General features: G+C 36.3%; 1 protein-coding gene across 1 annotated transcript; it reads right to left on the bottom strand.

Annotated features, from left to right (window-relative positions):
- Positions 1-14,068: 14,068 nt before the first annotated feature.
- Positions 14,069-14,353, bottom strand: LOC123845468 (ATP synthase membrane subunit K, mitochondrial-like). The gene has a single exon (XM_045876217.2). The coding sequence runs from the start codon at positions 14,351-14,353 to the stop codon at positions 14,177-14,179; it is 177 nt and encodes a 58-aa protein (XP_045732173.1). The 3' UTR covers positions 14,069-14,176.
- Between the last annotated feature and the right edge of the window lie 673 nt (positions 14,354-15,026).

Genomic DNA, 15,026 nt, shown 5'->3' with positions numbered 1-15,026 from the left:
TGTATTTTTACTCATGAAGATAATAGGCTTTTCCTGTCATTTCCTTCATAAAAAATGCTGGGCAGAAACATTGCTTTGCTTATGCAGGAGTGATAATAGGCCCTAAAATTTCTATGTCTGAAACTGTTTCAGCTCTTATCTGATAAGTTTTAAATAATTAAAAACATGATTGATAAATTCAAATTTCTGTGGTATCAAGTAATGTTTATAGGAGTTTGAATTAATTAATGCGCTACATTAATTATATTTTAGAACCTTTATACTAACTCTGCAGTTTCCTTTCACTGTTTAATAGAACCGTATCTCATTTTACTAAGTCTCTGTGCTTCAAAAATATATTATTACTGCCTTAATCAAAAATAGCCAGGTCTGTCTATTGGACTTCAATTGAAAGCCTCCTATTCATGCCCTCAATCACTACAAGATCATGGTCTCTGGATATGCCAATTCCAATAGCTAGCAAGTGAGAATCATAAGAACTGAACTTCATTTATTTGTAATTACATGGCAATATTATTTAGGTGATATAAACAATGCAATTTTTCCTGGCATATAAATAAGTAATCTATCATCATAAAAATTTTGTGATATAAAAGGGAAAAGAAGCACTGAAATAGAATTTATCAAAGAGATTTTCTGCAGATATCCTTTTATTATTATTCAGCAGTGTTTGTAAAAAGCTTTACATTTGCTTTGGAAATGTCAGGAGATTTAGGTTGTAACCAAAGAGTATGCTTTATTATACCATGACCATTTCTGCCAATAAGAACAGCACTTCTTTTTTTTTTTTTTTAAGATTTTATTTATTTATTTGAGAGAGAGAGAGAGCAGGAGAGGGGGGAGGGTCAGAGGGAGAAGCAGACTCCCTGCCAAGCAGGGAGCCCGATGTGGGACTCGATCCAGGGACTCCAGGATTATGACCTGAGCCGAAGGCAGTCGCTTAACCAACTGAGCCACCCAGGCGCCCAAGAACAGCACTTCTAAGATTGCTTTATGAACTCAGAGACAAGCTGAGAATAGATATGCATTTTAAATATATTTATTCATGTTATATATTTTAATAAATTCAATTTGGTTTGGCAGGTAAAATATAAGAAGCAGAATCCCATAGATATGGGTTGAATTTCTGGCTGCATATTTTTTATTTTCTTTTTGGAAAAAATTCAGACTAACAGAAATGTGGTAAAGATAGTAAAAAGAGTTCTCATATACCCTTCACTCAAAACCTCCTTGTATTAATATCTTACATAACAGCCTACTTGTCAAATTAAGAAATTAACATTGACATATTATTATTAACTATTCTACTGACTTTATACAAATTTCTCCATTTTTTTTCCACTAATGCCTTTTTTTGTTTTAATGTTCAATATAGGATCCACATTGCATTTTATATCCCAGTTTCCTTGGAGCTAATAGTTTTTCAGTCTTTCTTGTTTTTCATGACCTTGCGAGTTTGAAGAGTACTGACTAGGTATTTTGTAGAAAGCTCTTCAATTTATGTTTGTCTAATATTTTTTTATTACACTGGAGTTATGGATTTGGGGAAAAATTACCACTGAGATGCTGTGCCCTTCTCATCACATTGTATTAGGAGGTATGTGACATCAATATAACTTATCACTGGTGATGTTAACCTTGATCACTTGGTTAAGACAGTGTTCGCTATTCTCTCTATTCTAAAGTCATTATTTCTCACTTTCTATTTTCTGTTCTTTCAAAGTGAGCAATTAAGTCTAGCCTATAATTAAGGGGAAAGGAATTATATTCCATCTCTCAGGAGAAGAGAGTTTCTCTATATATTATATGGAATTCTTCTTAAGGAAGATTTATCTGTCCTCCTACATTGATTGATTGATTGAATTATTTACTTACATCACTATGATTCACAGATATTTACTTCATACTTTGAACTATAAATCAATACTGTGTTATTCATTTTGTTGTCCACCTTGTTCTAGTTTTGGCCATTGGGAGGTCTTTCAGATTGGTTCCTGTGCACCTTAATATGACCCATCTTTTTTTTTTTTCAATACTTCTTTTTAGTTCTTACTTTCTAATGATTCAAAATACTACAGTTCATCTTGTATTTTCCCTACCCCAATCCTAATATCAGACATTTCTTCTAAATCTGGATCTGCTTTTAAACATTGTTAAGTAATATAACCATTTCAGGTCTTCATTGCTTCCTGTTTAATGAACATATTTTAATAGAATTTAGTTGTTTCCAATTTTGTAAAGGTCACAGGCCTTTAGGATAAATCTACTAAAATATATGTAATCTCTCCTGAGAGAAGCAGAAATACAGAAGACAATATTGTTCAAAAAATTTCAGAGATTAAGGAAACTCTGAAGACCACTGACAGATATTTTATAAGGATCTGCACAAAATAAGACCTGATGCCCTTGATAACTAAAATAATTTTCTCCAAGCATTGCCAGAGGTTTTTCTAATTTCATACGATACTACATCAACAGTAAGAAGTTTGCCCATGTTAATTTGTGACTTTGGATAATTTACATAGTTTCTGTGAGCCTTTATTTACTCATTTTAAAATGAGGCTTATAATCCACACTTCAAAGATATATAACAAAGTTTAGCTGAGAAGGAGTATGTAAATGCTTTAGAGAGACACTGCCACACAAAGACACTCAGGGAATTGGGTCCTGTTGTTTGTTAATATAGTGACATGCCAAATCCCAGCTTTATCATCTTAAAATTAATTTATTTTAATATTTGATTTGCTCTTTGCTTACAAGCTAGGATTTGTGTTTTATAAATTTGAAACCAGATACTAGAAATTTGCCTTTCATAAATTCAATCTTACAGTTGTTAGAGAAATAGAAAGTTATCTGTGCCCTAGAGCAACATCTGACCTGGCCCTGGAATCTATTCTAAAAACAGTCATTGGTATGTGGTCCCCCCGTGTACATTTAAGCCCCATGACGGGTTCTACAATTCTTGATAAATGTATCCCATTGTTGTTCATATCTAGTTTTAAATGGTAGCTGCCTTCACTGAGGTAAATCATCCCCCTAATAAATTTGATCTGAAAACTCTTATATCTTCCTTCTGGAATAAATACTATAAAACAAATCAATTTCCTTTGCTACATGTGAACACTTCATAAACAATGGTAATTTTTTTTTTAAAAAAATACGTATTCACCATCATTTTCATGAAAATAATTTGAAATGATTCTAATAGACTCATATGATAACTTTTTGGCAGGATGTCATCTAATTATCAAAAGTCAGAAGCAGCACATGGTTTGAGAATTTAATATCAATCAGAGATAAAAGATCATTAGCAGTCTTACTAATTTCCAAAGTAATATGCTACTTTAGAAACAAGGAAGAGGCTATCTGTGATGGTCAATTTTTTGTTTCCACTTTATTGGTCCATTCAGTGCACAAATATTTGGTCAAACATTATTTTAGTGTGTCTATGAGTACGTTTAAGAATGAGATTAACATTTAAATTGGTAGACTGAATGAAGCAGATTACTCTCCTTAATGTATTAGATTTCCTCCAATCAGTTGAAGGCTTAATAGAACACGTGAACCAATTCCTTATAATAAATCTTTCTATATACTTATACATCTTATTGATTCTGTTTATAGAGACTGTGACTAACACACTAAATCATTACTATCTAAATATCCTCTGGATAATTAAAAGCGGTGTTGGCAGTCTTATTTATTCTAAATGCATATCAGAACTAAATAAGTAGAACTATGCACTATAAAGAGCCACCAATATAGGCATCTGGGTCATAAAATTCTTCAATATCTAGACAGTCAATAATATATAGCATTCTAAAAATAAACACAAAATATTTGTATATTAACTATAATCTCAATATGTCTAAGCAAATATACATATACAGAATTGCACAGAGATATAAAAACTAACTCACCCAATTCACTCAGATGATGCTTAATCAGTTAATTAATTATTAAGGTAGCCTCAGAACAGGTAATCAAATAAGAATAAAATTACATAAATGTGACAAGAAAGACAAAATGTAATATGTTTATTTTAATTTTTAATTTTTTTATGTTATGTTAATCCCCATACATTACATCATTAGTTTTTGATGTAGTGTTCCATGATTCATTGTTTGCGTGTAACACCCAGTGCTCCATGCAGTACGTGCCCTTTTAATACCCATCACCAGGCTAGCCCATCCCGCCAATCCCCTCCCCTCTAGAACCCTCAGTTTGTTTTTCAGAGTCCATAGTTGCTCATGGTTCATCCCCCCCTCTGATCTCCCCCCCTTCATTCTTCCCCCCCTGCTATCTTCTTCCTTTTTTTAACATATAATGTATTATTTGCTTCAGAGGTACAGATCTCTGATTCAACAGTCTTGCACACTTCACAGCGCTCACCATAGCACACACCCTCCCCAATGTCTATCACCCAGCCACCCCATCCTTCCCACCCCCCACCACTCCAGCAACCCTCAGTTTGTTTCCTGAGATTAAGAATTCCTCATATCAGGGCGCCTGGGTGGCTTAGATGGTTAAGCGTCTGCCTTCGGCTCAGGTCATGATCTCAGGGTCCTGGGATCTAGTCCCGCATTGGGTTCCCTGCTCAGTGCAGAGCCTGCTTCTCCCTCTCCCTCTACCACTCCCTCTGCTTGTGCTCTTCTGTCTATCTCTCTGTCAAATAAATAAATAAAATCTTAAAAAAAAAAAGAATTCCTCATATCAGTGAGGTCATATGATATATGTCTTTCTCTGATTGACTTATTTCATTCAGCATAATACCCTCCAGTTTCATCCATGTCGTTGTAAATGGCAAATTGTCATTCTTTTTGATGGCTGCATAATATTCTATTGTGAATATATACCACATCTTCTTTATCCATTCATCTGTCAATGGACATCTTGGCTCTTTCCACAGTTTGGCTATTGTGGACATTGCTCCTATAAACATCAGGGTGCATGTACACCTTTGGATACCTACATCTGTATCTTTCGGGTAAATACCCAGTAGTGCAATTGCTGGATCGTATGGTAGCTCTATTTTCAACTTTTTGAGGAACCCCCATACTGTTTTCCAGAGTGACTGCACCAGCTTGCATTCCCACCAAGAGTGTAGGAGGGTTCGACCTTCTCCACATCCCCGCCAACATCTGTCATTTCCTGACTTGTTAATTTTAGCCATTCTGACTGGTGTGAGGTGATATCTCATTGCAGTTTTGATTTTGATTTCCCTGATGTCGAGTGATGTTGAACACTTTTTCATGTGTCTGTTGGCCATTTGAATGTCTTCTTTGGAAAAATGTCTGTTCATGTCTTCTGCCCATTTCTTGATTGGATCATTTGTTCTTTGGGTGTTGAGTTTCATAAGTTCTTTATAGAATTTGGATACTAGTCCTTTATCTTATATGTCATTTGCAAATATCTTCTCCCATTCTGTCGGTTGTCTTTTGGTGTTGTTGACTGTTTCTTTTGCTGTGCAAAAGCTTTTTATCTTCATGAGGTCCCACTAGTTCATTTCTGCCCTTGCTTCTCTTGCCTTTGGCAATGTTTCTAGGAAGAAGTTGCTGCAGCTGAGGTCAAAGAGGTTGCTGCCTGTGTTCTCCTTTAGGATGTTGATGGACTCCTGTCTCACATTTAGGTCTTTCAACTATTTGAGTTTATTTTTGTGTGTGGTGTAAGGAAATGGTCCAGTTTCATTCTTCTGCATGTGGCTGTCTGATTTTCCCAACACCATTTGTTGGAGAGACTGTCTTTTTTCCACTGGACATTCTTTCCAGCTTTGTTGAAGATTAGTTGACCACAGAGTTGAGGGTCGATTTCTGGGCTCTCTATTCTGTTCCATGGATCAATGTGTCTGTTTTTGTGCCAGTACCATACTGTCTTGATGATGACAGCTTTGTAATAGATCCTTTACCTCTTTGGTTAGGTTTATTCCTATGTATCTTATGGTTTTGGGTGCAATTGTAAATGGAATGGACTCCTTAATTTCTCCTTCTTCTGTCTTGTTGTTGCTATATAGGACTGCCACTGATTTCTGTGCATTGATTTTATATCCTGCCACTTTACTGAATTCCTATATGAGATCTAGCAGTTTTGGGGTGGAGTCTTTGGGGTTTTCCACATAAAGTATCATATCATCTGCAAAGAGTGAGAGTTTGAATTCTTCTTTGCCAATTCAGATGCCTTTTATTTCTTTTTGTTGTGTGATTGCTGTGGCTAGGACTTCTAATACTATGTTGAATAACAGTGGTGATAGTGGACATCCCTGCTGGGTTCCTGACCTTAGGGGGAAAGTCTCAGTTTTTCCCCATTAAGAATGATATTCGCAGTGGGTTTTTCATAGATGGCTTTTATGATATTGAGGTATGTACCCTCGATCCCTATACTCTGAAGAGTTTTAATCAAGAAAGGATGCTGTACTTTGTCAAATGCTTTTTCTGCATCTATTGAGAGGGTCATATGGTTCTTGTTCTTTCTTTTATTAATGTATTGTATCACATTGATTGATTTGCAGATGTTGAACCAACCTTGTAGCCCAGGGATAAATCCCACTTGGTCGTGGTGAATAATCCTTTTAATGTACTGTTGGATCCTATTGGCTAGTATTTTGGTGAGAATTTTTGCCTCTGTGTTCATCAAGGATATTGGTCTGTAATTCTTTTTGATGGGGTCTTTGTTTGGTTTTGGGATCAAGGTAATGGTGGCCTCATTAAACAAGTTTGGAAGTTTTCCTTCCATTTCTATTTTTTGGAACAGTTTTAGAAGGTAGGTATTAATTCTTCTTGAAATGTTTGGTAGAATTCCCCTGGGAAGCCATCTGGCCCTGGGCTCTTGATTCTTGGGAGATTTCTGATGACTGCTTCAATTTCCTTAGTGGTTATAGGTCTGTTCAGGTTTTCTATTTCTTCCTGATTCAGTTTTGGTAGTTGATACATCTCTAGGAATACATCCATTTCTTCCAGTTTATCTAATTTGCTGGCATAGAGTTGCTCATAATATGTTCTTATAATTGTTTGTATTTCTTTGGTGTTGGTTGTGATCTCTCCTCTTTCATTCATGATTTTGTTGATTTGGGTCCTTTCTCTTTTCTTTTTGATTAGTCTGGCCAGGGGTTTATCAACCTTGTCAATTCTTTCAAAGAACCAGCTCCTAGTTTCATTGATCTGTTCTACTGTTCTTTTGGTTTCTATTTCATTGATTTCTGCTCTGACCTTTATTACTTCTCTTCTCCTGCTGGGTTTAGGCTTTATGTACTGTTCTTTCAACAGCTCCTTTGGGTGTAGGGTTAGGTTTTGTACTTGAGACCTTTGTTGTTTCTTGAGAAAGGCTTGTATTGCTATATACTTTCCTCATAGGACTGCCTTTGTTGCATCCCCAAGGTTTTGAACAGTTGTGTTTTCATTTTCATTGATTTCCATGAATTTTTAAAATTCTTCTTTAATTTCCTGGTTGACCCATTCATTCTTTAGTAGGATGCTCTTTAGCCTCCATGGATTTGAGTTCTTTCTGACTTTCCTCTTATGATTGAGTTCTAGTTTCAAAGCATTGTGGTCCAAAAATATGCAGGGAATGATCCCAGTCTTTTGGTACTCGTTGAGACCTGATTTGTGACCTAGGTTTTGATCTCTTCTGGAGAATGTTCCATGGGCACTAGAGAAGAATGTGTATTCCGTTGCTTTGGGATGGAATGTTCTGAATATATCTGTGAAGTCTATTTGGTCCAGTGTGTCATTTAAAGTCTTTATTTCCTTGTTGATGTTTTGCTTAGACAATCTGTCCTTTTCAGTGAGGGGGGTGTGAAAGTCCCCCACTATTATTGTATTGTTGTGATGTATTTCTTTGCTTTTGTTATTAATTGCCTTATATAATTGGCTGGTCCCCTGTTAGTGGCATAGATATTTACAATTGTTAGATCTTCTTGTTGGATAGACCCTTTAGGTAGGATATAGTGTCCTTCCTCATCTCTTCTTACAGTCTTTGGTTTAAAATCTAATTTGTCTGATAGAAGGATTGCCACCCCAGCTTTCTTTTGGTGTCCATTAGCATGGTAAATGGTTTTCCACCCCCTCACTTTCAATCTGGATGTGTCTTTGGGTCTAAAATGAGTCTCCTGCAGACAGCATATCGATGGGTCTTGTTTTTTAATCCAATCTGATAGCCTGTGTCTTTTGATTGGGGCATTTAGCCCATTTACATTCAGGGTAACTATTGAAAGATAGGAATTTAGTGCCATTGTATTGCCTGTAAGGTGACTGTTACTGTATATTGTCTGTGTTCCTTTATGGTCTATGTTGCTTTTAGGCTCTCTCTTTGCTTTCAATATTTCTTGTGGGCTGGTTTTGTGTTTGCAAATTCCTTTAGTTTTTGTTTGTCCTGGAAGCTTTTTATCTCTCCTTCTATTTTCAATGGCAGCCTAGCTGGATATAGTATTCTTGGCTGCATATTTTTCTCATTTAGTGCTCTGAATAGATCATGCCAGTCCTTTCTGGCCTGCCAGGTCTCTGTGGGTAGGTCTATTGCCAATCTAATGTTTCTACCATTGTAGGTTACAGATCTCTTCTCCAGAGCTGCTTTCAGGATTTTCTCTTTGTCTCTGAGACTCGTAAGTTTTACTATTAGATGTCGGGGTGTTGACCTATTTGTATTGATTTTGAAGGGGGTTGTCTGTGCCTCCTGGATTTTGATGCCTGTTTCCTTCCCCAAATTAGGGAAGTTCTCTGCTATAATTTGCTCCATTATACCTTCTGCCCCTCTCTCTCTTTCTTTTTCTTCTGGGATCCCAAGTATTCTAATGTTGTTTCATCTTATGGTATTGTTTATCTCTCGAATTCTGCCCTCGTGATCCAGTAGTTGTTTATTTCTTTTTCTCAGCTTCTTTATTTTCCATCATTCGGTCTTCTATATCACTAATTCTCTCTTCTGACTCATTTATCCTATCAGTTAAGTGCTCCCACTTTTGATTGCACCTCATTAATAGCCTTTTTGATTTTGACTTGGTTAGATTTTAGTTCTTCTATTTCTCCAGCAAGGGTTTCTCTAATATCTTCCATGCTTTTTTCAATCCCAGCTAGTATCTTTAAAATCATCATTCTGAACTCTATCGCTTCTCGGCCTTTTGGCTAAGATCAAGTGCATCATTCTGAACTCTAGTTCGGACATCGTACTAATGTTTGTATTGAGTAGGTCCCTGCAGTCGGTACTGCCTCTTGTTCTTTTTGTTGAGGTGATTTTTTTCCATCTTTTCATTTTGTCCAGAGGGGAATAGATGAATGAGAGAACAAAATGTAACAGGGTACCAACGTCCCCAGAAAGTATACTCTAAACAAATCAGAAAAGACCTGAAACCAGGGGAAAAGAAAGGGAAAGAAAGGAAAAAGAAAAAGAAAAAAAAGAAAGAAAAAGAAAAAGATAAGAACAAACAAAAACAGAACAAAACAAAAAAAAAAACAGAATATGACCAAATATGATCAGGCTGGTGCATAGATTGGTGCCACACACTAGATTTTGGGTGTATTTTGGTCTTTTAGAAGAAAGTGCCTTCCAAAATTTTAAAGAAAGAAAAACTTATATATGTACAAAAATAAGGGTTGATACGATGAAGGGATGGAATATGACTGTAAAGATTAAAATTATAAAAGATTTTGTAAAAGGAATTGATAAGAAGTTGTTTGAAAAAAGAAAAGAGGATTAAAAAAAAAGAAAAAAAAAGGGAGAGAATGTGATCAGGCAGGGGAGTAGAAAGAAAACCATACACTACAGATTTATGATATATTTTGATCTGTTAGAAGAAACTATCTCAAAATTTTAAAGAGAGAACAACTTATATATATATATGCCAAAAATAAGGGTAACTACTATGAAGGGATAGAATATGACTCTAAAAATGAAAAATAATAAATGTTTTTTAAAAAAGGGATTGCTAAGATGTTGGTTGAAAAAGGGAATAAGAAAAATTCAAAAAAAAAAAAAAGACAGTTAAAAAGAAAAAAGTAACTTTGAAAGACTAAAGAATCTTGGTAAAAAAGCCATGAATTCTATGTGCATTATTCCCCTAGCGCTGTAGTTCTACCATTCTCATTGATCGGTAAACTTGGTCTTGGCTGGCTGTTCTTGCTGATCTTCTGGGGAGGGGCCTGTTGCCGTGGTTCCCAAATGTCTTTGCCGAAGGTGGAATTGCCCCGCCCTTGCCGGTCTGGGCTAAGTAATCTGCTCAGGTTTGCTCACAGGAGCTTTTGTTCCCTGCAAGCTTTCCACACAGCTTTGGAGGATGAGCGGGTAAATGGCAGCCTCCCAATCTCTGCCCCGGAGGAGCCGAGAACTTGGGGCCCCACTCCTCAGTGCACCCCCAGAGAAAAGCAATCACTCCCGTCTCCCCGGTCTCTGGCCGCCCTCCGTGCTCACCCAGTCCGTGACCGAGCGTTTCTATCTCTGGCACCCGACCCTGTGTGGAGTCTCCAAACCCAGCAGATCCCTGCAGTGTGCTCCTGTGTTGCTCTTCCCAGGGGAGGAAAGTGAGTCTCCCCGGATCTGCTGCTTTGGGTCCCTGCTGGAAGAGCAGTGGCCCGTATGCCGCGGGTCACAGTTTATGGCAACCCCGAGCTGAGAGCCCACTTCTCAGCTCCGTCTGTGCAGCCGGCTTCCCTGCTCTGATCCCTGGGAGCTCTGCCACACTCAGGCACCCCTGGTCTTTCTGTGACCCTGAGGGTACTGAGACCACACTGTCCCACGAGGGTTCCACTCCCCCCCCACCCCGCTTAGCCACTGGAGCGACGTCCCTCAGTAGAGCAGACTTCTAAGAGTTCTGATGTTGTGCTCCGCTGCTCTATCATTTGCCAGAAGCGGCCAACAGAGGCCCCCACCCCCGCCGTCTATCCTCCCAAATATCGCCTCGGATTCACTTCTCCGCATGTCCTACCTTCCAGAAAGTGGTCGCTTTTCTGTTCCGAGAGTTGTTGCTATTCTTTTCTTCGATCTCCTGTTGAGTTCATAGGTGTTTAGAATGTTTTGATCCCTATCCAGCTGAGTTCCTGGGACCAGAGGAAATCCAGGTCTCCTACTCCTCTGCCATCTTGCTCTGCCCCAAATGTAATATGTTTAAAACAATAAAGTTCTAGGATACAAACACCATCAGATTGTCTTTTCCATACAAACATTTCTGGTGGTTATGAAAAAGTCATGCATGATTTGAAATGAATTTTTTGTTTTAAACAATAGTATTTTAATTCTTGATACAATTGCTAACAGCTTTCTTGTATTTTAGATCAATCTTCATCTGGCTTATATTCATAAAGTAAAAAGCATTTTAAAATGAAAACTGAAACATTTAATAACTGCAAGTATCGGGAGAGTGGTGGACTTTTGACAGTCTATACTTACTCTTTGCAAAAGATAAGGAATTTGGGCAAAGTTTTGGTTTAATCCTCCCCTGTAGCAGTAAACACAACTTTTGTCAACAAAAATTAAGGTTTTCCAAATACATTGCACCATTTTTCTCTAAGCTGTTTTGATCCAAATTTGTTTTTATAGTCTCTAAATAAACTAGGCACAGGTTTCTCCTATGTCTAAAGGCACTCATTCTTTTATTAGATATGACTAACCATAGACTGGCTTTGATTAATTGTTATAAAGAGAGGAGGATTTGTCCCAGATAGATAGTACTCCTTGAGAGCAAATACCTTCCTTTTTTTTTTTAATATTAATTAATGATGCCCATTTTTCCAAAATGCATTTACAGTAAAACCATCATAATTAACATCAATAGGGACATACAATCTTCCAAATGTGCTGCACTTTTGTATTTGAATTCCCATCTTATTTGAACTCTTTTGAATTCATCCTTGTTCTTAAAACTTAATATTCGTTTCCATTCCCCCCTGATTTTGCCCCTTTTCTTTCTTTTTATTTGTTTTAAAAGATTTTATTAATTTATGTATTTATTTATTTATTTATTTATTATTTATTTATTTGAGAGAGAGAATGAGCAAGAGAGTGGGTGAGCATGAGCAGGGGGAGGGACAGAGGAGGAGGGAGAAGGAGACTCCCCACTGAGCAGGGAGCCAGACATGGGGCTGGATCCCAGGACCCTAGGATCATGACCTGAGCCAAAGGCAGATGCTTAACTGACTGAACTACCCAGGTGCCCAGATTTTCCCCTTTTCTTAAATAAAATCATTTTCAAGCTCTTCTTCTATAGGGAACTTAGAGACCTCCTCACTTTGGTTCTTGACCTGTTTCTTAGAGAAAATATTATTTTGAATATACTGAATTTACAAATTTATTCATTAAATTATCATGTTTCACTTCCATTTTTTTTGTTAAATTCCCAACTTTTAGCCAAGGAAATAAAAGTGTCAGTAATGATAAAACTATAATGAAAATACACAAATTAGGGATATAGTACAATTATAATATGCTTAAGTGCTACATGATATTTTTACAGAATATCATTCTGAATTCATGTTATGATTGTTCATACACTGCACATCCTTACTTAGGGGTATTTGATCAGTTGGTTTGTGTACATGCCTAAGTTGTCAAATATTTGTCAGTCATCCTGTGATATCAACAACAATAAATACTAGTTGTTGTTTTTTTTTTTTTCCAGTATAAACTAAACAGTGCTACCACTGATAAGGTACAAGGGCCAGATGTTTAAACTGAGAGTATCACATGCATAGAAAATTAATGTATTTCATTAGGCTTTTAAAAATCTTGAAAATCTCATAAGAATGCTATTCAAGATTAATTGTAAAAGATGTGGAAGAAGTTCTACTGATGCCTGGGTAAGACTGACCAGCTCCCAAAGAAAACCCTAGAGGGTAGCAGTTCTCAGGTGAATTTACTGTAGTCCAAACTAGGGCCATGCAGTTTTCAGGCTAAGAAACCTGATTTGTCATCACTCTAGAGAGGAGCTATCATTTTGAAGGGCAGACTTATTAACTTCTTTCACAAAGACTAAAGTATAAAGGCTAGGCTATCAATATATCAATTTACATTGAGAATTATAAATTCCAAAGTGGAGGGATAGATGGTTTATCTAACCAGTGCATTCTCCCCCTATAGATAGATAGATGGGAAATTAAAATTTAACAGGCAATTTGCTTACTGAGCCAACATCCAGAAGAGAAGGATTAGTTTTCATTTTAATGTTTAATATCATCTGTTAAAGATGCTACATTTGTCTACACAATGGAGATATGTCTGCCTGACTTAAGGAAAATGTTTGGACCAAGATGTAGCTTCCTAGGATAATAATTAACTGGGAGCTTCTTAGAGTCTCACCCTCCTCTTTTTTATTTCTAGTTGCTCACCAATCCAGCACCTCTTTCTTTCTTTAGGAAGACCTGGGAGATATGAAAACTCTTTTGGGTAATTTTTGCATTATCTTGATTGAATTACTTATATATTGGTTTAGTTATTTAGTTCTAAGGTAATAATTTGACTTACTCTAAGATTCTTCATTTGCAGTGTTTTTAAAACTGTTTTTGAATGTATAAAAACACATGGATCAATCCTCTTCTGGCCTCTATGAGTCTCAAATGAATATAACTTAAAAACACAATCCCTTTTCTGAGTTTTAAATCATTCATTTTCCAATGCAAACATCATGTTTTTTATGTCTTTTAAACAAATTATACAAATTTAAAGTATCTAGAATTTAACTGCTCTTGTATTCCAAAAATGCTATTTCTTCTTTTGTATTCTCTTCAATATTATCATTCATTCCTTCCCTCAGTTAATGGAAAAGATTATTAGGATTTTCATCAACTACTGTATTTGTGGAAGTGTATTGTCTCTTCTACAGATTTTCTCTTTAATACACTCTATGATGTATCTAGGGAAATGCTGAGAAGTTAAGGAGTTTACCCAAAGAATACAGTCTTGTAGCTACACTTAAGCCCATTCTTTCTGACTCCAAAGATCTTAATTATACTTTTATGTCACAATTCTTCTAGACATCATCACTGCCTAAGCAATCACCCAAATTAAATCCTTAAAAGGATTCTCAACAGCCCATTTTCTCTCATTACCCTTATCTCTTGTGCTCAAATTCTATTTTTATTTCTTCTTCTTTTTTTTTTTCCAGGTTCATAATTTATTGTACAAATTGAGTATCACATGATGACTTGACATTAGCTTCTCTAGGCATGGGAACTTAACAGATGAGGTACAGGTTAAAATTTGTTTATGTTGCTTTCACAGCTGGTGTTTTTTTAGACCTTAACTTGAAGTATAAGATCATCAAAGCAATGCCTCCATATGTGACCAGTACACAATTCATTCTACCTGTGAGAGTATAAGAGTTGAAATATTTTTTGATACCAGTGAAATGGAACTGAGCATCAGTTTCTGGACCTGCCATGATTCCTTTTACCACTGCCTTATTATTCTTTTCATCATCTTCTACTTAGATCCCGATATTATTATCCTATCTCACGTCATTTTCTGTAGCCTGAAGCTAAGCTGGCTTCTATTATATTGTTATATGTAGCCATCTTAAATTTAAATCTGATCTGGTCATAGTCTCACTTTAAGTTCTCAAAGGACTTTTGTTGCCCCACTGATTAGGTATTTAGGTTGGCATATATTCCTTTTGTTCTCTCCTACCTGTGTCAGTTACCACTCTCCTTTTACCTAAACATTCTACTTTCTACTTCCATGCTCTCTTTAACAACTTCAAACTTTGTACATCCACTTCTCCCCACCATAACCTTTTTCTCTTTGGCAAAAGCCAATTATTAATAACCAAAAATAAGTTTAATGAGTGCCTACAATTTTTGATGCACTGTGCTAAAAGTTATTGAATTTTATTCACAAATAATCCTATGAGCTTGTATTATTGTTACATTTTACAGATTAAGAAATTATGACTCACAGAAATAATTTGTCGCAAGTCTCATATCTGATAATTTATACAACCTAGACATAAGGATTCATACTTTCCATGACAACAGAAAATAAAATGTACTCATCACTCTAAGATAGAAAGCTTTTAAGAGTTAAATATGGGGGCGCCTGGGTGGCTCAGTCGTTGG

This window comes from Mirounga angustirostris, unplaced genomic scaffold, assembly GCF_029215605.1.
Source record: "Mirounga angustirostris isolate CCGP_5_RB_7025 unplaced genomic scaffold, mMirAng1.0.hap1 SCAF_6, whole genome shotgun sequence".
Lineage (NCBI taxonomy): Eukaryota > Metazoa > Chordata > Mammalia > Carnivora > Phocidae > Mirounga > Mirounga angustirostris.
Note: the sequence above shows the minus strand (reverse complement) of the source record. Positions and strands in the feature narration are given on the sequence as shown.